This window comes from Buteo buteo, chromosome 2 (assembly GCF_964188355.1).
Source record: "Buteo buteo chromosome 2, bButBut1.hap1.1, whole genome shotgun sequence".
Classification (NCBI taxonomy): domain Eukaryota; kingdom Metazoa; phylum Chordata; class Aves; order Accipitriformes; family Accipitridae; genus Buteo; species Buteo buteo.
Window position 1 is genome coordinate 77546293 of NC_134172.1, and position 25982 is coordinate 77572274.

Below are 25982 nucleotides of genomic sequence, written 5' to 3' on the forward strand. Positions count from 1 at the left end.
GTATCCCAAATCTGGAACTTTATTTATAAAATGACTCATACAGGGACACACGGTCCTGAACCACTTCAGCTTGACAGGGCAAAATTACTAGGCAGGGCACGCTGAGACCTCTGAAGACAACTGGAGCTAATTTGCCAGGGGCTGGATTGTAGATGCGAAGCCTCTTTATGTGCTGCTTTAGGGAACAAGCTCGTGTTCTTACATTGCTGAGTATATGCCAATGAATGCCACCATGCTATGTACAGACTTTAATAAGAACTTTTCCCCTAAATTAGATGGAGGAGATGAAAATGGCTTGGCAAAACGACGCAACCTCGGAAAGTATTCCCAGAAAGCTCTGGAGCAACTCAAGCGTGGACACGCAGTAAATTATTCAAAGGGCTGCCTCCATTTCTCTGCTCCTCTCCTTCCAGGTGAACTAAAATCCATAGAGTGGGATATACTTTCTTCCTTCTGGGGCTATATTTAGATCATTCCTGCCAGCCACGGTGGGAGGAAGAGACCAACAGTTCCCAGCAAACATACAATGATGAACATCCAAAGGAAGATCCTGTCAATGACCATTGCAACGTACTTCCAGTCTTCCTTCACCTGGGAACACAGAGGTGAAAGGCCAATTATTAACGTTTATTTGAGATTAAAACTTAGGAAGACTATTAGTGCTTTATTCCCAAACAGGATATTTTCATTTAAGTCCAGAGATAGGAGAGGAAGGTCTCACGTACATTTAGTGGTCCTACACGATAGCAAAGATTTATTCTATCAATCGCTGATGTGGGAGACAGATTCCCAGACTGCGTGGGTGTGCATGTGCAATTGCAAACCCGTTTCACAGCTCCCCAGGGATGCCATACGCCCGTGGATAATTAAGCCCATCTGCACACTCACTATCCTATTTTCCATGAGCAACAGCTGTAATTGGGTGTGTAAATGAGGCTGTGATTCAAGCAGGGGGGCGGGGGGGAAGAAATTACTCGTTTCCCCATGCTTGTAAACAGATTTGCTTACAGATTAACGAAGCCAAACTCTCTGCAAAGGGATTTACAGCTTTGGGTGAGTAAGCATTGAAAGCGAAGCAGCAAATAGAAGAAATGGTCTTCCTCACCCTGCTTTTTGCCCACTTTTGTCTTGCTGGGGAAGGCTTTCCAGCAATTCCTCTCTGGGGAAGTCTGGTACTTATTAATATCATCAGGAAAGAATTGTAAATGGCTATTTCATTAAGTAAGAAACCACATACATATGAAAACCTCTTTTATTACATTGCTGTTATTAATTTCTTTCCCAGAAGAAGACTGATCAGATGGCAAAGTTTTATTTGATATGGCTGTACCGATTATAATTTCCTACAATATACGACTTGGTGATTAATAGACCCAAGGGCTGAAATTTGGCACGCTGCCTTGCTCTTTAGGGAAAACATCTCAGCAGGAGCTAGCTCAAATCTCTTTGGTGGCCGTGATTGCAGCAAGCCCGTAGTGTGGTGTAAGGAGAAGGAGACAGCAAAGCCAAGGCTGTGCTTTGCTGGGGCTGCTTTACTGCACCTACCAGTCTGTGACCCTGAGCAAACAGTGGCTTCACCGTGCCCAAAGCTGCCCTGTACATTGGGCTGTAGCATGAGTGAAAAGCACAGTGCAATAATAATGTAACTCTAATGATACAGGCCTTTTCATTCACAGATCCTAGGTTTGTTTTAAACAGAGAATAATAAGGGAGTAGCCCAAAACAGTAGGTGTGAGCTAAAACACGACTGGTAGGAGACCTGGCTTGATTATTTTATTTTTTTTTAAGGATTTGCTGATTATACTGAAAATTCATTTTGGTAAAGGAAGCAATCCAAGTATTGGTGAAATAGCCATTTGCAGCAAATGATGTTTCACAGGTATAGTGGCAACTTCAGGTCCTAAAATATTACGATCTGTCAAGCACCAAACAAACAAGCTCTAAGCACAACACAGTGACCCTGTAAACTCACCTTGAGTCTTCTCTTTCTTTATCAGTCACGGATGCACCACTAAATTTTATCTTATACCTTGTGGGTGGTACAGAGAAATCATGATGTGTCAGAGGGAGAGAATATACAATCCAGGCTTCCGCGACCAATGCTGTGACATTTTATTAAGCTAAGAGAATTATTCCTTGCAGGTAAGGTATGTGCATTTACCTCATTTTGGCGTGCTGAACCCTTCACAAACTGATCATGAATCTTCCAAGGTATTTGCAAAGTACCTGTCGTCACTCTGTGCCTCAACGCAGACAACGTTCAGCTGAAGCAACGCCAGCAATGGGAGCTCTTTAACGACGCCTCTCATTATTTGCCATGTGGACTGCTTGGTTAGGCCTTTAAATCATCTGGTATTGCTCCAGCTCCTTGGCTCAGTAAGCAGCTTTGTAAATTGGGAGATGAGGCACGCACTGGAGAGCATATCATGTTTTCCCATAATTTGTTCTCTGAACAAAGCATCTTAAATTTCAGGAATACCTGAACCTTTTCAAGAGCGTAAGAATCGGTTAAATATTTTCATGCAATGGATAATTTTATTCCCTTTAAAAATAGCACCAAGGTAAGCAGGTCTTTACTATTCAATGGGCAGAAGTAAACAAATAGAGGTTCGTCCTGAAGCTTGTCATCTCCCTGGGGGAAACCATGCTGTTTTCTGATTGTACAGCCCCTAGCACATCCATCTATAATTAGGGTGAGTAAAAGAAATAGTGTCCCTTGAAATCAAAAGGCATTGTCTCATCCCAAGGATAAAGTCTCAGTGGATAATTCCCCTTTGCTATACATGTTTTCTGGTCTATTCATCACTTGCTGAGAGTTGGAGCGAGTCTCTTATGCTTAAAATCCCTCATGAGAAGGGCAGCTAAGCAAGTTCTGGATGATTGTATTTATGGCATTAGTGTCTTATGATGCAACCAACGTGTAAAGAAAATCTGCAATTTACGATCTGATGTCCAACTGGAAAGCTGGATTGAGTAAATAGTGCCCCATCCTGGAAAAATAAGCTTTTTTGAGTATTCGTGCTAGTAAAAGTAAGTGCTAGGTCATGCAAAGAAAAGAAATTTTCTTTGAGAAAAGAAGGAAATGGGAGAAGAGGAACAACTTGTAAAGTTCAACAGAAATTTGCTTTCAGATGTAATGGCATATGCATAAATACTCAGCCCATCTTGAAAATGATGGCTGGGAGTGCATCAGATGTTTGCAAAACCAATATCCAGCTCCAGAGCGAGAGCACAGAAGGGTGAAATTGGAAATTATGGAGAGACAATGAAAAAAAAAAAAGAGGAGGAGGAAAAGGAAATTATCTGGATTTTTTGTTTTGTTTTGTTTTCTGACAGCACTGTAGCATTTCCCTGTGGTCCAGCACCTCACGTGGAGCATGATCCGCAGAGGCCTCTCTGACAACATCTTTGCAGCTGTCAACATCTGCCACCCCAACTCCTGAGCTGTATTTTGATTAGTTTTTAAGAAGCTCGCTCAAAACTATTTTTGGGAAAAGATCAGGGGCAGGGACCAGCTGACTCCCTCACCCCCCAAATTCTCCAAAAGTAAGGAAATCTGCAGCTCTTCCCTGGTCCAGCTCCTTGTAGGTCTGAGCAGTGGGAACAGGGCATCCTGCCCCGGGGTTTGCGTGGTGGGTTGGGGTGCCTTGGTGACATCTGATCCCCAGGACCCAGAGCCTGCAACACAGATTAGAGCAGTCCCCGGTGGTTTTATTGTACTTTGTTAAAAATAAACCGGTGAGATTATCCCGTGCTTCCTCCCCCTCGGCTACGTTCTCTCCCATTTTATTTTTAGGCCGTCTTCAAAGTCTTCTTATTAGAGCAGTCCAGAGATGCACACAGGCATGAGGACACCAAGGCTTTCCAGACGGCGCTGTTGGTGTCTGGTTATTTTGGCTCGTGTGTGACATGCAACTTGTTTTGCTTCTCAGTCTGTAATTAATTTCTAATGGCATTTCTATCATATGCTGGGACGATTTGGTCTTGCATTTTCCCCAGTGTACCATTGTGCTTGTATTGTTTGTAGATATCTTTTTGTAACAAACCACTGTCTCTTGCATTTCCCATTTTCTCTTTGCTGAAGCACTTAATTAAACAAGCTATTTACTTTTAATTTAGAAGCACTGCCCCCGTGGCAATGGTGCTTTAGAAAAAAGACAGAAACTTCAAAAGCTGCTCTGTTCTCATTCTGGGAAGGTGCATGTCTCTGAAAATATCACCCCAGAGACAGCGAGCTGTGTCCCAGGGGCTGCAGCTGCATCAGAGGTGCCTGCTGATAGATTTGTTGAAGACTTCCATGAAGAAATGCCACAATTTGATCTTAAGATGAAAGCAAACTTCTGAGTACTGATTTTTTCCCCAATAAATTCTCATTTTATTAGATCAGTTCTGCTCCTTACTCTAAATTTCAATTCCAAAAGATCATGTCTCCTTCTTTGTCCTTTCCACTGGGAGAAAAAACGTGCTTTCCCACTTGACATGACTTGGATCCAGAAAAAGCAAACAGTATAGCCTCAGACTGGGGTCAGCAATTATTCCCCCAAATCTGAAAACCCAACCTCTGCCTACCGTGCTGACCACAACTGCCGTGAAAGAGCAGAGAACCCCGGGCAGGTTTGCAGGCTCTTTATGGGGAGCCTGGGGCATCGGTGGTCCTGGGGGGGACCCTTCTCCGCTTGTTGTTGGATGTTTTTCTGGTGCCTTTGCTTGCAGGCTGGGCTGGCAGGAGGTCTGGTCAGAGCCCTCAGAACTGCTCCTTTTCTTCTGCTTTTGATGTTTAGTGCTGTAAATAGCTTTCTCCTCAGGATAATCGCTTCTTTTCAAGAGGGAAGAGTAGTGGGAGGTATAAGAAGAAAATTCGTGGCTTCTGAAGACCGTTTTCATTTTAAAGAAAGTTGCAGTCATGGTTTAAAAGGAAAGAACCCAAGATATTCATTGACTCAGTTCTTGATGATACCAACAAGCTTAGCAGAACGAGAATCAGTTGAAATGGGAAGTATTATTGGTGTAATATTCTTTCATCTGCACCACGGGGAAACAAGTGGGTTAAAATCAACCGATTCCATGGGTTTACTTGCAACTATTGCTAGGAGGAGAGAGCAGAGTTTAATTTCTGCAGTCCTATGTACTTGTGAAGTGCTTTAGCCTGGCAAAGAGTGCTGGGCTGTCAACTAATGAAGATGGGGATTCACAGCCCATCTCTGACACAGATTTGTTCTGTGACCTTGGTCATGTCACTTCATCTCCGTATTTTGGCTTTTGCTTCTCAACATGAGGAATAAACAGTTACTTCCTCAAAGGGATGTTGTGAAATGAAATACATTAAAGAACAGGGTCCTCTCAAACTATGGTACCAAAGAGTATATAAATGGACAGTAGCACTTAATCTTTTGTTGCTGCTGCTAAGTGCTCAGTGCTGTGAAAAATGCAAATATAAAGACACTCTTCATGCTCAGGAAGTCTTGCATAAAAGAACTATGACATGCACTGACTCTAAATCTTGAGAAAATCAAACTGTAAGCACAGCTGAAAAAGTACCTTTTGCTGACAGATCCCTCTAGGAAAAGCCAGGTAAGACTTTTCCTTAGTAAGAACACTAACTTCAGGTTATCTTGTGGCTTCCTTCATTGCGGCCATAATTAGCTAGCACACCGCATCCATAGTATTGCAGGGGAAGAGCTACAAGAGGTGTGAAAGGATGTGGCATTTGTACATGCATCACCACCTCCATTAAAAGAAATTATTTCAGCCTCTACTTTCCTTCTCTATTTGTAGCCATATTTACCCCTTCAGAGCAAGTGTGAAATTTGTCTGTCCACCCACCTTCCCGCACAGAGCCAACTGCTCCAGTGGAAGTTCACTAACGAGGAATCACATCACGCAGAGCTAAACATACCCTGCAATGTCCCCACGCTACTACGCGCTTCCCACATCCACAACCTATTTGGGGAATTTGCTTTCCTAGGCTCAGTAGCCAGAGTCAATGCTTAATAAAAAACAGAGATTGTGAATTCCCCATCTGTCAGAGGCTTCTCTATAAAGAATAAGTCTGCTATGTTCCCACCAGATGACTGCTTTTTGGGTCCCTTTCACAATCTTAGCTGCTTCCTTCCTACCTAACAACAACTTTACCCTTATTTTCTGCTGGAGAATCCTGTTGTGCTAGAGCAGCCCTGAGCATGGTCTGGTTGTGCTACCCCCTTGGCCCACATGCCTGCCAAGACCCCAAGGACAAACTCTCCAGCTTATAGTGGTCAATGTGTTCAAAAGCCACAACATCAGGAAAGGCTAAGCCTGCATCAGCACATGTATTCTCTGTATAGCCCCCAGGTTTGGTGGGGCTTCCTTGGCAGATAATTTTTGACTTACCCAAAGTGAGCAGGCTAAGTTAGGATACTCACTGAGAAATCCGCGTCTTCTGCTCGCAGGTGGTCTGCAATGTAGTGAACCCCTTCCACTGCCAGCTTCAGGGCTGGGGACATCAACACAAGGTGCTGCTCTTTGGCGCTGTGAGTCTTGCTTCCTTGAGCTGGCGTGCCAGCTGCCTCGCTCTTTTTGCATTTACACTTGCACGGAGGGGGCTTGTGCTGGGGCTGCTTTTCATTTAGGTGGCACCGCTGGGATGCTGGAGAGCCAGTGGATTGGCCATTGGTCTGGGAAGAGTCCTCTTGCAGGTAGCAATACTGGATGCTCCGGGACCTACAGCGGATACTCCCTTCCTCTGCCTTATTGGGGCTGTACATCTGCTGAACACTTAGCGATCTGCCTTTCAGGATGGACGTGGTCTGGGTGTCGCTCAGGGGGTGGCATGAGGGTTGTGGAGAGGAGCAGGTCACCTGTACAGGCTCTGGGTGCAGCACAGAGTACTGCCCAGAAGGGGACTTGCAGATAGGCTGAGGCTTGGCTGGCTCCTCCAGGTGGGCACAGAAGGAAGATGTGGGTGACGGCTCGTTACTCTGGGGGCTGGGCGAAGACGAGGTAGTGAAGTTGGGTTCCACGTCGATCTCGGACCAAAGCCTCGGTGTATTGGTTATTTTGTGCATGGATTCGATGAGCTTCTTGCAATTGTCTTTCACTGCAGAGGGGCGTTTCATGAAAAGGAGGCGTGGGACTATGTCAAGGAAGATCCTCCTCACCCAGTCAGGCATCGTGTGCGTACGCGGGGAACGATGGTGCACGTTGAGCACAAAGACGGTGATGATGATAGACAAGGTAACAAATATCATGGTGAAGAGAAGATACTCTCCAATCAGAGGGATGACCAAGGAGGTAGATGGGATGATCTCAGTGATAAGCAGCAGGAACACGGTGAGGGACAGCAGCACGGAGATGCACAAGGTTATCTTCTCTCCACACTCGGAGGGCAGGTAGAAGACCAGGACAGTCAGGCAGGAGATCAGCAGGCAGGGGATGATCAGATTGATCGTGTAGAACAGCGGCAGCCTCCGGATAATGAAGGAGTAAGTTATATCGGGGTAGATCTCTGTGCAGCATTCATATTTCTTGCTGTTATAATTGCCCACAGCGTTGATGATGACCCATTCCCCGCTCTCCCAGTAGTCCAGCTGGTCCACATGACTGTGCATGCTCACCAAGTCTATCTTGGCTTTGTCATAGGTCCAGGAGCCAAACTTCATCGTGCAGTTTTGCTGGTCAAAGGGGAAGAAGGTAACATCGATGCTGCAGGAGCTTTTGTAGATAGCAGGTGGCATCCATTTAATTCTCCCATCATAGAATAGATGGGCCTTGGTCAGGTGGGTGACTGCAAAGTCACCGTCAGCACTGGGGAGAGATAGAAGATAAAAAAAAGACTAAGGCTTCTCTGGGACATCTCAACTCTGTTAAAGAAACAGGATATTTAGCGCCTGGCTTCCAAAAATGCACTCGGGGCACCTGAGAGATGCAAGAGGCACATCATGTGCAAACACAGGATCCATCCACTCCATCCAGTGGGTTTTGAACTCTGTTGGCTTATGCAAGCATTGGATTTGCATGCAAATGTCAGCCCTCAACTTGCCGAATTCACGTCCTTGAGGTGAACGTACGCAAGTTTTCCTCAAAGGTGTCTCATAAATGCCCTGGAAAGTGTTGAGTTTGCTTCAGAGAGGTGGGAGGAACCACTATCAGGTAGTGTGGCTGTGGGCTCTGCAGAATTAATTGTGACAGCTGCTATAAATGAAACAGTGTTGGGTAATCATTCAGTCTCTTACATGAAAAACAGCAAGAACATCCTATTAATAGGAATAATGAAAGTTAATCTCTTGATTTCCCAGTCAGGGAGCTGTCTTTTACGGTGTCTTCTTACAGGGACTCTCAACTGGGGTCTGTGTGCTGGTATAAGATACATAGATAACAACCTAGGATTTTATATCAGAAAGCCATTTTTCAGCCAGCGAAAAAGCTATTGCATAAACAGCATTATTTTTTTTTTGGTTTGGATCTGCTTTTCTCAGCTGATCAGCGCACTGATTTCCCGCAGCACCGTGCTGTGCACCCGTGACACCAGCTGCTTCCAGCTTGTCATTGGGATACAAGTGAGGGAGATCCAAAAAGGCAACAGGACATACAAGTGCACTGGGGATTTGGGGGAAGAAAGACCACGGAGGAGCGCCATACTCAAGCTGTAATAGTGTTGGAGAAAGGAGGGAGACTGAGAAAATCTGGGAATGGGATCCCCAGCCCCGGAGACAGCCCTGTCCTTCCCCCTGCCTCAGCATCACCAGTCACAGTTCTGCTCCTTCCTCACCCCCACACCTCCGCTACTGCACATTAAACACGGAACCTGCCCCTTGCCCTGGTGTGCGGAGGCCACCGAAAGAAATTAGCTCATTAAGAGATTCAACTAGCGCAGCAGGTAATTAATGCCCTGTGTGGCTATGCCATCAAGAAGGGCTGTTCCTCCCCTGCTCTCGGTGAGGAGGACACGTGGACGGTGACATTTAAATTCCATTTCTGGGGCCAAGTCCACAGGTACCTTCTCTACAGCAGCATCCTTTCTCTGGGCAGCGTCTGCAGGACCTGCAGCCTGCGTTAGCTTACACAAAGGGGAAAAACTGAAGTGTTGAGAGCTGCACAGGTGACATATCTCCTTGTTTGAATAATCGTTGTGATGGAGACTGGGTGTTTGAATCACAAACTCACCCCTTCACCTGAAAATGAGCCAAGGCCCTACATCTGCAGCCCCTTTGGGCAGTGACTGGCTGAAACTTCAAACCCCCTCTCTCCTCCTTGATTTCTACTTGTGGACAGAGGATTTTGGTATCCTTAGACAGTCACAACCGGGATCAAACACCCTCGTTCAAGCAGCCTTAAAATGTGGGTGAGGTTTGTATAGAACCTCAATTTTTTTCATCACGAGCAAATGTCTGAGAGGTTGAAATCCCAACCAAAACCAGCACGTGGAGTCTGTAGAGCAATGCCCTCAAGTCTAGCTCCAGGAATAGAGAAAAGAGCATCCAAAGAGCAGGGAGGGAATTGAGGACCATCTTACACACCCGGCTTGAGCCGCTGCAGAACTCAGGGATACGGAGGAAGAAGCCTGTTGTGCGATGCCGAACTGCAAACAGCAGCGCTGCTAAACAAAAGGGAGGTTGAGCAGGGGAGGGAGAGCTTCTGCTAAAAACTTGAGATGAATTATTCAGGCTGATATAGATAGAAAGCTCTCTGCTCCTGCCCAGCCCTCCCGGCTGGAGCCGATCCAGCCTGCAGCCACTTTCCCAGCAATTGGCAAACTCCCTTGGCCCCGCTCTGCTGCTTCAGTGCTCAGATGTGCCATGACAGCAGCTAGACAGGGACGGGGTGCGCGGGGGGTCACACCTCTCCTCTTCCTCACCAGCAGCAAGATAAACAGTGCAGGGACGATCCGGCGGGGCTCCTCCAGCTGCTGAAGGCAGAGGAACTTCCCTAAATTTATTTCTTTAGGAGATCATCCATTAATTCATATGCAAAGGGGGAAAAAAAAAAGAAAAAGACCTTCTGGTATTTTGTTTTGCCCTGTAAAGCATCCTCGTCAGTCCATGACCACACTGGCTTCCAGTGAGACTGGTGTTGTATTGTTCATTTTGGGAAACAGTGGCAGGATCTGGCCCTCAGTGAGCTGTCTTGGCTAACACGATATCTGGGCAGAGATGGCACATGCCCCTGAGCCCCAGGATCACAGCCCAGATCTTTGTCTTTTGAGATGATTGTCTAGGTCGGTTGAATGAATGGAAAAAATAAACTCAGAATTACTGTGTGGTGGAGAACCAGGGTTTTTACTAAACTCTTCTTTGTTTCTATAATGGAAAGCCTTTGCTCTTTGTGGCAGATTTTGGAAAAACGAAAGAACACAAAAGGACCCAGTGCTTTTTGACCTCTGAACTGGACTTTTTCTAAAGCTTTAAAATGTCTCTTTTTTTTTTTTTTTAAGACAGGAAAGCTAAAAATATGCATAAACCCAGACTGCTCTTAAAGGGATTAAGGCAAAACCACCATTGTGTTTTACTGAGATGCGAATAAAACCGAGCAATGCCATTGCACCATCCTCCCAACTCGTTTCTTACCTCTTCTTTCTTAAATCTAATTTATATTCCAGGACCACTTGCTTTGGATGAAAACTGTCTTTTTCTCCTCAGTTTTGCCTGCACTGTAAAGCCGGATTGAAACATGAAACATGCACAGCAAGTGACAGTCCAGTGTTTACTGTTCTTGGTGGTTTCCTTTCTAAATCTCAATAGGAATTTGGAATCCAATTCTGCATTTAATGAGATCTCTGAGGCATGATTAAATCATTCATTAATGGAAAAATATGTTTACAATTCAACTCATGTTACAGAAAAGGGATAATGAGCACCTACTAGTGTTTCCCTTCTTAGGTGGAGCAACATGTTAGTGGCTAGGTAAATAACACAGGTGTGTGTTTTTTCTTTTGAAAACTTGGAAAAGGGCATGAAACTCTTCCTAAAAATTCATCCAGGAACAATAATAATTGTGTTTCGTTCCCAGAAATGTCTTGTCTGGCAGTTTTGCAGTCTTTGTGTGACTAGCCACATACCTCTCTTCTGCAATGTGATGCTGCAGATCTCTTGTATCAATTATTTCCATAAACGATCTGTTTCTTTGATGAGGAAGATATTTTTTAATTGCTTGCCTAACAAACCAGGCCTCATCCTGGGTCCTCTTTGGCTCACAGGCTGTTACAAATAACACCGGTACTCCCTTGTAAGCTGGATTTTGCCTGCAGTGCCATGGCAGGAGTGAAACCAGCAGCAGAACAGTGTCTTGCCTTTGAGAGTCAGATGATGACTCTGAGGAGCAATAAAAAATCCTGGGATCCTCCTGCTTACCAACCTAACAGGGCTGTGAAGTAATTCTGGACTTTACTGGGCATGTTTGAACTTCTCATTGCCGTTCAACGTAGAGATATTTGAGCAATTTGTAAGCAGGTAGATTAGCCTTGCTGTTGTACATACATAGACTGTATCCAAGCCAGCTATAATGTGCAAAGGTAGTATTCACAGTCATCTTAACCCTTTGCGCATACAAATATTTTTGCCTCCTTCCTCAGGCTTGCCACACTGGACCTTCAAGCATACCCTTACTGGATTGGAAGCTACGCTTGCAGGCAGCCTGCCGATGTGGGGTGAACCTAGAGAGATGTTTTCATCCTGGGTGAGGTTTTCATTCTGCTCCTCTTGACATAAAAGAGGGAACAAACAAGGTCACCTGGCTGTTGATGGTCTTCCAAAGCCCTTCCCCAACTCTCCTCCAAGGGATGAAGGTGAGACAACCAGCTGCAAATGAAGTCTGCAGGTAGGAGATCGGGGAAACCCTGTTTTATTGTGGAAAGCTTTGCTGTGGGAAAACCCACTCCTGGCTAAGTTGTGCTGACAGCCCTGACTCTATAATGTGAATATTTCCTTAGACAGGAAGATGGGAGATCTGACACAGTGGGACAGAGAAAATCTGCAGTCATCCCTTTACGGTGGTAGCACATTTTCATCTCGTTCAGTCTAGACCACTGTATTGTGACAGTTGTCATGAAAAACCATTTGGAAGATGGAGTGAGCACAAGTTAAACATCACAACAAGAACATGAGAATTAAGATAATCAGGCTCTCCAGATTACCCTGACCTGACAGCTCTAAAAATCTGTCGGTAATAAAGTACTGGAGCTGTTATATTTTCATGTCAAATAGAACAGCGTACACCAGTAAAGAAAGAAGATGGTTGCTTATTCTTTGCCAAGGGAAATAGTGCTGCTGTGTTCTGCAGCCTTTGATTCCTCATTTCAAGAATAAAGGCTGCTCTTCTCAACTCTTCTAAGTTTATAAGGGTTCAAGAATGGCATTGTTTTACTGGCAGCCACCAACTGCATTTCATTAAAAAGCTCTGCTGATGGAGATTTTTTTTTTTTTTGCCAGTTTCTATTTTCCCTGCAGTTGGGAGATACATCATCTCACAAAATTAAATGTTTTCAGAATGCATGTAAATGAGACATACATTTATTTTAATTTCTGATGATACAATTTAAATCCAAACAGAGCTTTAAAAGACTGAAAATTAGCTATATACATATATGGATATAGCTGGAATGTCTTTATTTAAAACATTTTTCATTGAACAGCAGTAATTAAGACAAATTGGACTTTTAAGACCCCTTTAAAGAATGTACCCTTTTGGTAGACATTAAAGAGATGCTTCTGTGATGTTCAGATTAAAATACTCTCCAAAAGCAAATCAGAGAATATTTTATTTAAAAATTGGTTTGTGCCACCAAAATGGTAACTACAAATTCACAGGTTGGAAGGGACCCCTGGAGATGACCTAGTCCAGACTCCCTGCTCAAAGCAGGGTCAGCTACAAGAGGATCAGGACCTTGTCCAGCTGGATTTTAAATATCTCCAAGGACTTGGCAACTTGGGTACAAAACATCTGGGGTAGATAGATGGAGGTGTCTGTGCACTGATGTGTACTTCTTTAGGTCACATCCCAGCTTTTCCTTGCTTCAGATGTTTAGAAATCAGTGGTAACCGATATTTTGATTATTCCTTAGTAAATTAGTCATCTGTCTCAGAAATGGCTGTGCTACACCGAAGAAATAAGCACAAGTTTCTCAGAAGGCTCTAACAGTGCTGAATTTATGCATTTTCCTTCAATTCTTCCCTTTGCTGAGCATCCTCATCAGCACTTCGGAGGCAAAACTCTAGCTCTGTCCTTAGCATAGTGGCAGAAGTCCTTGGATGCTAACACAGCGCCAGCCCATGAGAGAGATCCCTCTTATAGATTTCTTTCTATCCATTCCTGTATTACTGGATAGAGCTTGGCAGCAAACCTCAAAGGAATCTAGAGATATATTTTCTCTCCAGAAACATAGTCATTTAAACTCCCAGAAGAATCGGGAAATCTTAAGTGTGAAGTAGCGACTATGGGCCTATTATAAGTACAATCTGGTGCAAAAATGACAAGATCTGTGCAAGTACACACATACACACACAAAGAAAAATGTCAAGAACATTTCCAATATTTTAAAGGTTAGACTAGGGGGCATCTTTTGGTATTTCTCCTCCAAACAGCTTTGGGATGAGTCAGGAAACCAGTGTTACTCCAGAAGTCTCACTGGTTGCAAATGTCATAGTATAGTTCAAAAGAACAAGCCGCTATAATTCAGTTCAAAAGAATTCTTTGCTTTCTCATGATTTTCAAAAGCCGGCTGCCAGATGATCTTCTAACCCAGTCCAGTAATCCTTTGTGTCCATATTACCACTGGGTGAATTCCTCAAGATATTTCCTACTCCTAATTACAGAAATTTGTATTTGAATTTCCTTCATGTATGATCTTGTCTTTCATTCTTTTTTTTTTTTTTTTTTGTAACTATCAAGGCTAAGGCAAGGATTAGTTTTTGGAACAGCTAACACCAGAAAATACTGAGAAAAAAGAAAATTTTGAAGCCTGAATGTTCCCAGTAGCTTCTTCCCAGGTTTTACAATCATCAGGCTAGAGAAGACAAATGCTATGATGCTATCAGGAATATCCAGTTGAAAACTAGCCAGTGAAGCTCACACTTCAAGTTCCCTGCCCATCGATTAGGCTCAAGTACATGGTCTTGCACTCCTCTGGACAGCCTTCAGCAGCTGGAGCACCTGGCTGCAAACCTGCTCTTTCAGGGTTTTCTCCTCTGGAGTTTCTATGTTGCACCGGGTCCAAATGTCTCAACACAGTGGTGGAGAAGCAAAAAAAAAAAAAAAAAAATCAAAATGCAGCTCCAAGAGCTTATTTCCTGATTAGACAAAAAAATATTTTTCTTTTTTTGCTTTAAATATAGAAAGGAAAACTAAAATGTGCTTAAAATCCATTCATGAATGGGAAAATAAGTCAATGCAAAGGATTAGATAATTAATTTAGGAATGATTTGGTGGTATCTGAAGAGCCTTTACAGGCTCAGATAAGCAACAGCTGGCCTTCTTGGCAGAGAAGAAGAGGCTTTGTCACTTCACTATTAACTCATATTCCTCTGTTACACATATGTTTTGTCACATCTAGTAGAAACTATTTACAGAGTCTTGGAACTTATCTCATCAAGACTGAAAATTCAACAGCATATTAATTTCCCTGTAGGATATTAATTTGGTTTTAGATTCCTTATGAATGTTGACAACTACATATACTCTCTAGGCCAAACCAGCTGAGTTTACTGATTTAATTTGGGCCTCTAGAGTGGATAAATGGAAGGTTTTGACAATAATGAGCTTAGATATGAGAATAACCTCACAACAAGGGGTTAGGTTTCCTTAAAGATGTAAATCTCAAATCAATTTAAATTTCACCATTTCTATATATACCCCAAGATGAAAACAGAAGAGGCCTTTGTATAATCTCCTGCCCAGAAAATCTCTTTTCCAAAGGTTACCATCCCAAACAAAAATGCTGTACTTCTGCCAGATCATGTGATAAGCAATAAATAGCTCACATTAAAAAGCCTGAACAGTGCAAAGGCCAATGTGGCTGCTCTCTCTCTTCCACCAAGGTCTCTGCACACATTCTCTTGCTCTTAGGGACCCAGAATTACATGCATCTACTTTAAATTCCCCCTAAACAATATACATTTATATTATATATATGTAAAATATAGGAGGGGATCCTTGTTAGCTAGTTAGATCACTAGTTAGATCACTCACGACTAGTCGCTATCTTTGCAAAGCCTTTCTTTCTGAGACATTTCTAGCTGAGATGCCTGCAAGGAGAGGCACTGCCTGGTTATGCAGTTGGTGTGCTGCCATGCAGAAGAGCCTCATCTTGGTGTCCCATCATGCTACAGGTTTTGCCTTGCATGCATTGCATTTGCCCTGCAATCCCTAAAAAACATGAAACCTCATTCTTAGAGCAGCGCAGCTAAGATATTGACTGCAGCGTCAGATGTGTTTGATGATGGGAAGTTAGGTAGAAGAGAGAAGTATATCCTAGGGCAGAAAAGAGTTTACATAAGACTGTATGAAAGGGCATGGGCAAATATAGCTGTTAAGAGGTATAGAATTAATGGAAAACCATTACTGACTGGCTGATGGTTGGCGCCTACATCCATGTTTAATTTATGGATAAAGTAACCAATTAAAAATGCATGATAGACTCATGACGACCAACAGAGGAATGCATGATTACTAATGGTCAGTATGGATAAAGGGAGAGAAGTAGCTTGGATTTAGGGAGCTGGGGCACTAGATCTCCCTGCGCGGTAGCAGGTCACCAGTACAGTTAGACTGGCTATCTGCCCTACCTCCCTGCAAGTCAGACTGAGTCAAGCATAAGGTGGGCAAGGCTGAAAGACTCACACCCCAGAAGAAGTTAAGGAGGACATTCTGGAATAGCTGCTGTGGCCAGCAGATAGGCAACGGCTCCCTCGAGTCCCCGTAGTTGCTCAAGTGACAGCAGCAGTGAACAAGGACAGTAGGGCAGAGGGGCAGAAGCCAAAGGCTACCCAGCTGAGAGGTCTGCGTGCCCACTGACCTCTGGGGGCTGCTTTTGGCATAAAGTCCCAAAATATCTAGAGCACAGAAGGATACCGAGGCCTCCTTCGTTAGTGCTAGGATCCTCCTTGCATGGACCACGCTCATCAACCGTAGTGAGCATGGTGAGCCAAGGGAGCAGATGCAGAGATGACACATCAGGCTCTTGTGTACCAGAAGCTCCCGCAAATGGATGGTTTAAAGCATAAAGGTCCCATGGACAATGTAGATTTGTGTAGCGCTATTTCCTTTGGCACTGCAGTACACCACAAAAACCACCAGAAGCTCCAAAAATAGTCATCCTTAACACTGTCATTAATTAAGCAATGACAAGGACAAGGGCATTCATTTTTTTTCCAGTGGAAGCTGTCAACACCTTTCTTGGCTGCAATGTGAGGCACTTGTAATATAATATTCATGCTCAGAGTGTGTCCCTGTAGGATAGGAAGGTCCAAGTGTCTATGAATTAGTCATTTCCATTGGTCTAATCTCTGAAAGGTGCGATGTGAGGATGCAGTGATTTCCAAGAGGTTTGCAATCACTCCACACCACTGAGGTTCAGAGACAAGCTAATGGGAAAGATAACAATTTCCATAGTCTCCAAAGCTCACAATCCCCTGGACAGGTTCCTCCTTCAGCCATTTATTATTTTTTTTAAAAAAACAAAAGCAAAATCATATCAAACTAGAACCAGGCAACAGTTTATTAAAAATGAGCCTGGCTGCTGTTGTGAGTGTTTTGTCTGAGTGTTAGTCACATAGAAAGATGTTTTTGTTTGATGCTTGCAGCAGACGTTGTCTCTAGAGCCTGTGCTGGGGAGGGAGACTGGGATATGCTACAACCTAGGAGACTGGAGAGCTCTGGTATGATAAGCCAAGGAGAAACCAGTTTTGGCACTTGGACAGTCTTTCTAAGAATATCAACAGGCTCCAAAGAAAAGAAAGAAAACAACCACCTGCTCCCTAGGAGGTATGCATGCAAGAGACAGTTTTCAAGCATTCAGGGTCAGGAACAAATACCTATTTAAGAATAATTCTAGAATGGTATTGGGCTGACCTGAAACCTGTATTTGTAGACACACAAGTCTAACATGTTTCAGCATATTTTCCTTATTTAAGCCCATTCTTGGTAATTGGCTTTTCCAGTTGATGGTGATGAAATAGGGGAGAGGTCCTTGGTGAAATAAGGAGGACTGAAAGCTCAAATCCAGCTTAATTGTGTATCTGACATGTGAAGAGAAAACAGTACCTGGCATCCCCCAATAAAACTTGCTGTCCAGAGAAAGGATCATTAGGAGAACAAAACCCTTTTAATGAATGTTAGCCGTGTCATTTAAGGCGCTTCGGGAACAGATGTTATAAGAATCTACATGGAACTCAACCACAGAGAACAAAATAAGGAGGAATAATTGCAAGAAGCACCTTAACACCACGGGCAGAGAAAATTTGCAAGGAGGGGTTTGCCCTCTGGCCACAGTGCTCACACTCACTTGTTGTAGAGGACAATATCTGGTCTCCAGATGAGCTCCGAGGGGATTCGGATGGATGTGACGTTTTCGTATTCTTGGGGGTCCCAACGTAGCTTGTAGTCATGCCACTCCTGCCAAAAACGAGGCAGTTATTACAAAGCTGGGAGAATTCAGATTGCAAAACTGAAAAGGTACATGGAAAAGCACATATTTTGGTGCACCCACCTGCTTCACCCACACGTTCGTGGTCATCATTTGATTTTTCTCATCCTGAAATGCAAGATTAGATATTGGTTACAGAAGCAGATGAAGTGGCCCAAGGAAGTCATTAAATTTCTCTTAATCGTACTTCATTTCTCTAATTATAAGTCACCTCTGCAATAAATGTAAGTTCCATCTTGGAAATAAAAAGCAGATGTTTCTGTAATTTAACACGGGACAGGGCACAGCTGCCTGATACCACTGAACAGCTGAGCCTGCACCTAGGCAATCTTGTGAGCAGACAGACTTGAATTTATTGGGATTTTCCTCCGTGCTGATGGATTCAGCCTAGGATGATGGGGCCAGGCAGAGGAAATTGCTCCACAGCTTGGCTTTGACCCGAGCACTGAAGGAAGGGGAGTGATGGATATGTATCTCCTTACTCACACATGTGTGCATGGATTACAATGCTCAGCTTCATCTGCAAGTAGTATTTAGTACTTCTACTCCGAAACATTATCCATGAACAGAGTTCTGGGAACATGAAGCTCAGCAGTCTTTCTCCTTCCACCAAATACATGAACTTAGAGCACTATGGATTGGGATTTCTGAATAAACCCAAGCTACTCTGCTGACACGTAAGCATTGGACAGCCTGGTGTATACCCATGCTGTCAGTTGGTAGACTTTTTCCCAACTCTAAGTACAAGCAGTATGGAAAGGTAGAACTATATATCTATATACTTTTAAATAATGTAAGGCAGATATAATACTGGCAGCACTGTAGTAGTATTAATTACTGCTTGCTGCTTGCTTTGCATGCTTTTACAACACCTATGTAAATAATTAAGATGAATTACGTGGGGCAGAGCCCAGTGCTGGTCTGATTTAAGTGTCGCACCAGAGCTCAGAGCTTGTTTGTGGGTTTGTTTCTTTTCTCCCTCTTTGGTTGGCATCAAAACCAGCTCAATTGACAGGGATCATTTGGAAGCAAACTGCTCATCATTGACCTGGCTCTTGTGGCAGTTCAGGATTAATTCTGAACATTAAAATCCAGGAGATTCGGGGGGGCTGTGCCTCCCCCTTGCTGAGCCTCCTCACTGCTGTTGTGGCCTCAAGTGTAAAACCTGATCAGAGATACCCTCGTCTGCGGTTAGGGACCAGAAGCACATGGAGGAAGGAGGAATACAAAAAACATTCAAATGAGCAACAAAGAAAGGGAAAATATCCAGCTACTTCCTTGGGTGCCAATGGGAGATGAGGAACGCCACTGGAGGAGGCTGCCATGCCTTGGGCTGCACCAATCCTCAAGCATCTGCTTCTCTTACCACTTTGCAATTCCAGCATCTGAGGGTCTCCACCACGGCCCCTGCACTGGGGATCCCAGTGTCGCAGGTGCTACCCTTTACTGGAATTTTCCTGCCAGGCTGGGTGCAGACCCTTGGTGGAACCTCCTGCCCACCACACATGACTCTAATCCCACAGGTTTATCTCGTAGGGAGGGTTGCAAGGTGCTAATGACTGACTGCCTTTTTCTCCTGCACAGAGCCAGCCCGGAGGACACGGGGGGATTCTGCAGCTGAGGATGGTGTTGCGCTGCCTGGCCTCTTTTCTCAAGGTGAACGCAGCGCTCGAGGTCCTGCAGAGACACAGCTTTAGGAGTCCGAGTGTGTTCCTCAGTGGCTGCTCCTAGACACGTGCTCGATCCCTTACCACTTTTTCCTGGGTTCAGAAAACCCTCAGCACGCCAGGTTGAGGTAAGGACATGCAGGGATGTCAAGTTCCACATTGATTTTTGTTCCCCTGCCCCCAGCTTTTGTCAGCAGGAGCTGGGGTTTGAATACGGCTCTGATTTCTCTTTCAGACTTCTTGTCGTTGGGAGCTGAACATCGGGTCTAACAATTGCAGCAGGGTTTGCACCAAAAAAGTGTCACTGTAGGGAAGGGGGAGAGACAGCTGAGGTGCTGCAGCGGTGGCAAGGGGTCTCACCAGTCCCAGCCACACAGACTGGGGCAGGAGGGGATGAGAGCTCTCCTCCAGCTCTACCCACAGGCCCTGGCACAGAACTGCCTGCTAGTTGCACTTCTAACCACTGACATGATTTTAAGAAGATTAATTCTTCTTAAGTAAACTGGGAAAAGCACTATGAAGCAGGTGTATCGATCCCCCCTCTTCCACAATTCAGCAGCTGCATAATGGAAAAATCTCTTTCATGCCTCCACAGTCACTAATGTCTCATCTTTAGTCTTATCAATTATTCAGATGAGAACCGTACAACTTCAACATTAGCAACTGCAAACAGCCCTGGATCCCTCAGGCTGACGTAAGAGAGAGGAGGGGAATGGAAGACCATTTCTGTGCAGCAAAGCTGAGAGCTGATGGCTTGTGCACAAGGAGACGCAACTCTCCAGCAACTGGTGTCTTTGATTGCCCACCTCCTGTGCCACCTTGGCTCTGTTTCCTCTGCACCTCAACCCCCTTATCTCAAAATATAAAATGTTGTGGAGTGTCATCTGTTATGTCACGTCTTTCAGCTGCATTACACTTTCCATTATCACCCCTTGTAGTCTGCCACACAAGTACAGTAAAAAAGTGACAGAGAGCCTCCAAAAGCAAGGACAATACTTGTTCAAGAGCTGTGCCTCTACACAAACACACTGTCCTGGGAGATGCTGCATGCAAACAGGGACAGGAGAGAGAGGCATGCGGGAGCAAGATCTGCACAAGCTAGAAAGCCTGTGTGTGTGCTTAACATCTGCAGCCCTGCAGGGATCTCCGTTGGATTCAACACTTGACCCCAACACACTGTGATGGAGTAATCCTTTAAATACCATTTCAGTGCGCGTCAGTCTAGAGTGCAAACCACTCTGTTTTGTACATGGCATGTGCAGTTTGCACACACGTAACTTCTATTTGAGCAAACATTCAGAAACAATTTTCTTGTTAATATCTGCCAGAGTGGCTAAAACCCCTCAAAACTTTCATTTGCAGAAAGCTCTTCAGGCAAACTATCTTCCAGAGATGAATAAACCACTATTCCTACTAGCTTGTGTAAATTAGTGTTAATAATTATGGCTCAAATTCCAAATCAGCTATTGGTTTTTTTCCTTAGCCAGGACTCTATGGCATTTATACCAGTTGCTCCACTGCCCTGCTGTGATCAGTCCCACGGGTTTTGATAAGGAATTTGGGATTTTGCCTGTACTAGATGAAGAATAATGGATCCACTTTGATGACCAGCTACTCACATGAGTCATGCCTCGTTCCAGCAGAGCTGTCTGCGTGAAAACCCTTCTCTGCTGAGAGCAAAGTCTTCCCAACCTGACCCTGGATCAGCCCGTAAAACCCCACATGCACCAGAAGCCTCTCCTCAAGCCCCGACCCGGTTAATCTTGTCCACTTGTTGCACAAATAGGTTGCACTTACAACATCGATGAGCTGGGCAATGGACAAGCCGAAGCGGACGAGGACCACATCGGAAATGTTGGCGACGGGCCGGGACCACTTGTTATAACTGGAGAAGAGTTTCTTCAGGAGACGCTCCTCCGCGTGGGCTCGGGTTTCCACGTGGCCGAAGGCTGCGGGGAAGGCACGGGGCACGGCGACGTGAAATGTCTGCAGGTCCAAGTGCCCGCATAGCTGGAGCTTTCTCCGGGGGGGGACCCTCGGGCTAAACCCAGCGATGGGCAAGTAGGGATGCACGGGAGGGTGATGCCACCCTGGTGACTTGCCTCCCTGCTAGCCCAGGCATCGCCACGTATTTCTCACTCTGTTCACCCACCGTTGGCCTATTCCCCATGTAGGGTTTCCACTGCAGAGCAGGTTTGGTCTGCAGAAAGTGGGGGCATCACTAAAACCATTTGAAAAAAGCCGCCTGAGCCATTGTCCCTTGAATATGGTCTAATTTTTTTGGCCACTTTGCGGCAAGTTTCTAGCACTGAAGTCTGCAAGCAGGAAAGAGGGATGCTAGAAGGGCAAGACAAAAAGGAAAAAGCAGCCTTCTGCAGGGAGATAGGGATTTTGGATCAGATTTACACAAAAAACCTGGCATCAAACGCATCACAAAAAAAAAAAGGCAGAGTGAAATCCAGCTCTTCAAAATAACCTTTATAGCTGATCTTTCACAAAAACGTGGGGTGAGAAAGAGGACGAGGGAGAGCACAAATTGGATAACAACAGCGCGGTTTCCCTCATTAATGACTTTAAAAGTTGGAGGCTGCAAGGACCAGCCCTGACCCTGCACGTACGCTACAGGAACCATCGGAAGTGCCTGTTGGTTATTAAAAATTAAAGCCACCCTTCTTCCAGGGGGCTGCCGGGGGAGCTGCGCTCCTGTGCCAGCTGCACGCAGACGCATCCTCCACCACGGCCGGTGGGGAGAGGGAGCCGGGGGCTCTCCCCGCATCCCTCGTGGAATATGGCTCCTACTTAGTCTTTAGCTGCCCTGGATTATACAAAGGGAAGCATTAGCTGAGCGCTGGCTGTGCTCTCTCCAGCCAGAGCTGTAGCCCGGAGACACATTAACACACTTTACCCAGGGAAGAAAAACCCAAGCAAGAAGCAGGATGCTGAGCCCCTGCCTGTATTCTCCATCCTGTCCCCTTCCCCACCGCGGCTTTAACCCTTTCCCCATCAAATCAGGCAAGGAGGGGAAAATAAAATTAAAGCATTGCTCGGCAGAGGCTGGTGTTTAGGGGACGTGCAATGATGGGACAGGAGGATGCAGGAGTGGGGGAAATTCCTTGTTGACAGGGACCGGTCTTCGCAGCATATCTTTGAGAGGGATAAGGGAGAAAAGACCTAAAGAGCAGCAGAGCAGGGGTAGAAAAGCTTTCTCAAACTTACCGGGGAAGACGCTGGCACACAGCAGGAGGAGGAGGTTTCCTTTAGAGACGAGAAATCCCATTGTGGAGCAGAGCTCTAGTACGCAGAGTCTCCCGTCACGGCAACTTTTCCTCTCTGAGTCTCTGGATCCTCCAGCTTCATTCCCCTAAACTCCTTTCTCTCTCTCCCTCTCACCTGCCTCTGGGAAGAGGTAATAGCTGGTGGTTTGTTTGTTTGTTTCTTTTCTCTTCTGACTGATTCCCAGCTCTTGCCCCTAGAAGGATGCTCTTCCCTGGGACACCGATGCACATCTACTTGCAAGAGAGGCGTAAGGGCTGCAGAAAGCTCCCGTAAAGAGGCACGGAATGCACAGCCTCCCTGGGCTCTCCCACTTGCTCCTCTCCCCTTTCCTACGGGGCGGTTTGGCTGCTCGGTTTATTTGCTGCTGCTGCTGCCGCTGCTGTTTTCACCCTTCCCCCAGCCCTTTGGGCAGCCTTCGCTCAGATTTTGCTGCCGATGGGCCACCGATGCCCATGCCAGCCCTTGTTGGAGCAGAGAGGGAGCACGGTATGTTTGTATATTTAATGTAGTTAGACCTGCCCACCTCCTGCTTAGGAGGAGGAGAGAATCTGTGCGCTCCAGCAAACAGGCTGCAGGGAGGAAAACTTTTAGCATGAGAAATACAGGGGGGGATCCAGAGCCCAGCTGCAGCCAGAGGTGGTGGATAAGGGGCCACCTGGGATCTTTAGAGCACCCGAAGCCCAAACAGTTCTTAATTAACGAAAGCTGTCTGTTTAATCTTGTCCAAGTGCTTTTCAAAATCACTCCTGTAGACTAACAGGGTAATTAGCCTGAGAGATATTTCTGGCGTGGGCATGTATCTTTGCTGTCAGCAGTTATTGGGCTGATGAACCTGCCCATGAGAACAGGGCTCTGCTGTGCTTGGTGCTGCACAAACACGTAGTACAAATACAAATATTTGTCTCTGCCCATAGGCAACATGCAAATCAAAGGTGAGACTGAGACAAGAGGTTACTTGAACGTATCTATATACTTGAATGTACCTTAAATATACCACAAATATCTCTGTTGAAGTCATGAAGACTTTTTGTGGAGGAAAGGATAATTCCTTGTGTTAGCAAGGAATTATCACTCTAGCCCTTCATCTCGCATCCCTGATTCCTCGCACAGGAGACAGGGAGTACAGCCCTCTCCATTTCATTTTAAAACTAGCTTTGATATTAACACAATTACTTCCACACAGATAGCAAATGGATTTCATTTTCAGGCAGGGGTAATGTTGCCAGCTGCAAAATTAATCAAAGTCTGTTCTAATAATGCTAGCTACATATTTTATGTATAATAATTTCCCTACTCCTGAAGCATCTCAAATATCTCCCAATATAATAGATTGCTGGCTGAAAATGGGGAGGATTAAAGCCGCAAGAGAAATTAGGTCTGTAGTGAGATTATAAATAACATCAGTGTAGTACCAAACTCATCTTGTCCTGCCTTCTCTTGTCTCATCTCTTCCTCAACAGTTGTCAGCCTTTCAAATGCCAAACCCCACCATAATTTCCACTGGGTGTATGGACTCCTGTATGGTTTGCCTGCCTTGCTTTCGGTGTCCTGACCCTCACTGCAGCACCTGAGTACCTGCGACATGCTATAAAAATCTGTAGTGCTCGTTCCAGGGAACCATCCAGCATTAATTTAATAAACAGCAGATGTGAGATCAAATTAACTTAAAGCTGAAGCACGGGTTACATCCTGAGAGCCAGGTCCTGTGCAGCACTGAGCACCTCTCCTTCCTACAGCTAGCAAGAGGGTAGCAGAAGGGCAATCATTCCTCATCAGGGGAAAACCAGCATCAGTCAGTCACACACTGCAACCACACATTCCCAAACATCCATGCAGCAACCAGAAAAACCCATTTCTTTAAACTCCTTTGCTCTATGAAATCTGGAGGGAGGGGGATGTCACCGCAGTTTGCACGCTCCTCCGCTCCCCGCTGGGTCCAGCGCTGCTCGGTTCGTACCCAGCAGCGTTAAATGGGGGAATCCTGCGTTTCAGCACATCTAGTTCCAGCAACAAGCACCGGATACAAATAATCTTACAAATTCCCAAAGGCTCGAGGGGGGAAATAGGATTTCTAAAGGCCATTATTCAAGGAAGCTAGTACTTTGCACAGGTCACACGTTGGGCGACCAAACCCAAGGGATCCAAGATCAGCTATTCCCTTTTGAAAACCTTGGCCATAAATAATACAGGTATCCTTGACTACAGACCCTCCTGTGCAGAGCTGATTCAAATCCCATGGACAAACCCCATCCATCTTCACCTTGCCTTGGTTTCTGTGCTGGTGAGCGAGGGAGCTGGTGAGCAAATACTGCCTTTGGATTAACCCTATAAATAATTTTGATTAAAAAAGGATTTCCTTCTTTTGGAAATTAATCATAAATCATCATTTCCTATAAGTGAAAGGTTTATCCCTCACCTCCCTGGCCCTGTTTTTATATGATGTGGGGAATGAGCATATTTCACAGAGGTTTCTGTGCCTTGAAGTGACCTTGTTAAATCTCACTGCCAGTTTCTTTCTGCATCATTGGGCCATAGCAAAATTTCCATCAGCTCCTGTGTGTATTTGGAAAGCAATGTCTTCCACTGGTACATGTGCAAGGGACTCAGTCTGACTGGGACAAAAGATGCCATTTAAAGATTTTAATGATTTTTTATTGTAGGAGAAAGCTGTGACTCTGGCCTGATTCTCAGGCACCCGGCTCTGAGCCTCCTCATTATTATTATCTTCCTTTGTCTGAAAAAGATGTGGATAATTTGGGTAATCCAGATGTTCACAAAAACCGAATGCAAACATCCCAGCTATTGAAGATTGTAGACTGAACTAAACAGAACTAAGGCAGTGTTTCCTGCAAGGTTTTCAATGAAATCTCAGACTTGCCCTTGGAATAAGGGCAAGCCAGTAACAAGCTCAGGTTAAAGTGTTCTGGGTCATTTAGTAGAATTCCATGAGTTTGCAAGGATCTGGTAAGTCTTGAATCCACTGTCTTGCATTCTGCACTCCTGCAAACGTCTTCCCCATTTTAGCCCTTTCTCGAATAATTTTCATCCTATGAAAGGCACTGACAGAAGGGCTTTGAAGGTCCCTGAGAGCTGAGTGCCTGCATATAAACTGTGCCTGACCCCCCTCTCCTGCCATCACTAGTTCAGTATGGAAAAAATTCAACTGCTCAAGGAGGCAGAGGCACGCTGCACTAACAGGGAATCCTAGGACTGCAAGTTTTCTTTGAGTTTGCCCTCTCTCTCCATGATCTTCTCTTGGGTGTCACTGCCAGCGCTCCAGGGCAAGTCCTTGGCTTCTGTTTATTTTGTAAAATGTCATCTGCATGTTTGAATCTACAGAAGTGGGACATAATAATGATAATATCTCCTTACTCGTTCCCTGTTTGGGCTTGACACAGGGGACAAAGCCAGTTAATGGAATGCTTGAG

General features: G+C 45.0%; 1 protein-coding gene across 2 annotated transcripts; it reads right to left on the reverse strand.

Annotated features, from left to right (window-relative positions):
* CHRNA4 (cholinergic receptor nicotinic alpha 4 subunit) lies at positions 1 to 23009 on the reverse strand. 2 transcript variants are annotated; one of them, XM_075020895.1, is made up of 6 exons: positions 22495 to 23009; positions 21076 to 21227; positions 17675 to 17719; positions 17471 to 17580; positions 6402 to 7782; positions 1 to 591 (listed from the first exon to the last, which is right to left on the reverse strand). In XM_075020895.1, exons 1-6 carry the CDS (start codon positions 22553 to 22555, stop codon positions 466 to 468), a joined length of 1875 nt encoding a protein of 624 aa, XP_074876996.1. In that variant the 5' UTR covers positions 22556 to 23009; the 3' UTR covers positions 1 to 465. The 2 variants fall into 2 exon arrangements, with proteins under 2 accessions (XP_074876996.1, XP_074877004.1); XM_075020903.1 differs by lacking the exons at positions 17471 to 17580; positions 17675 to 17719; positions 21076 to 21227; positions 22495 to 23009 and adding an exon at positions 8046 to 8061.
* Positions 23010 to 25982: the final 2973 nt, after the last annotated feature.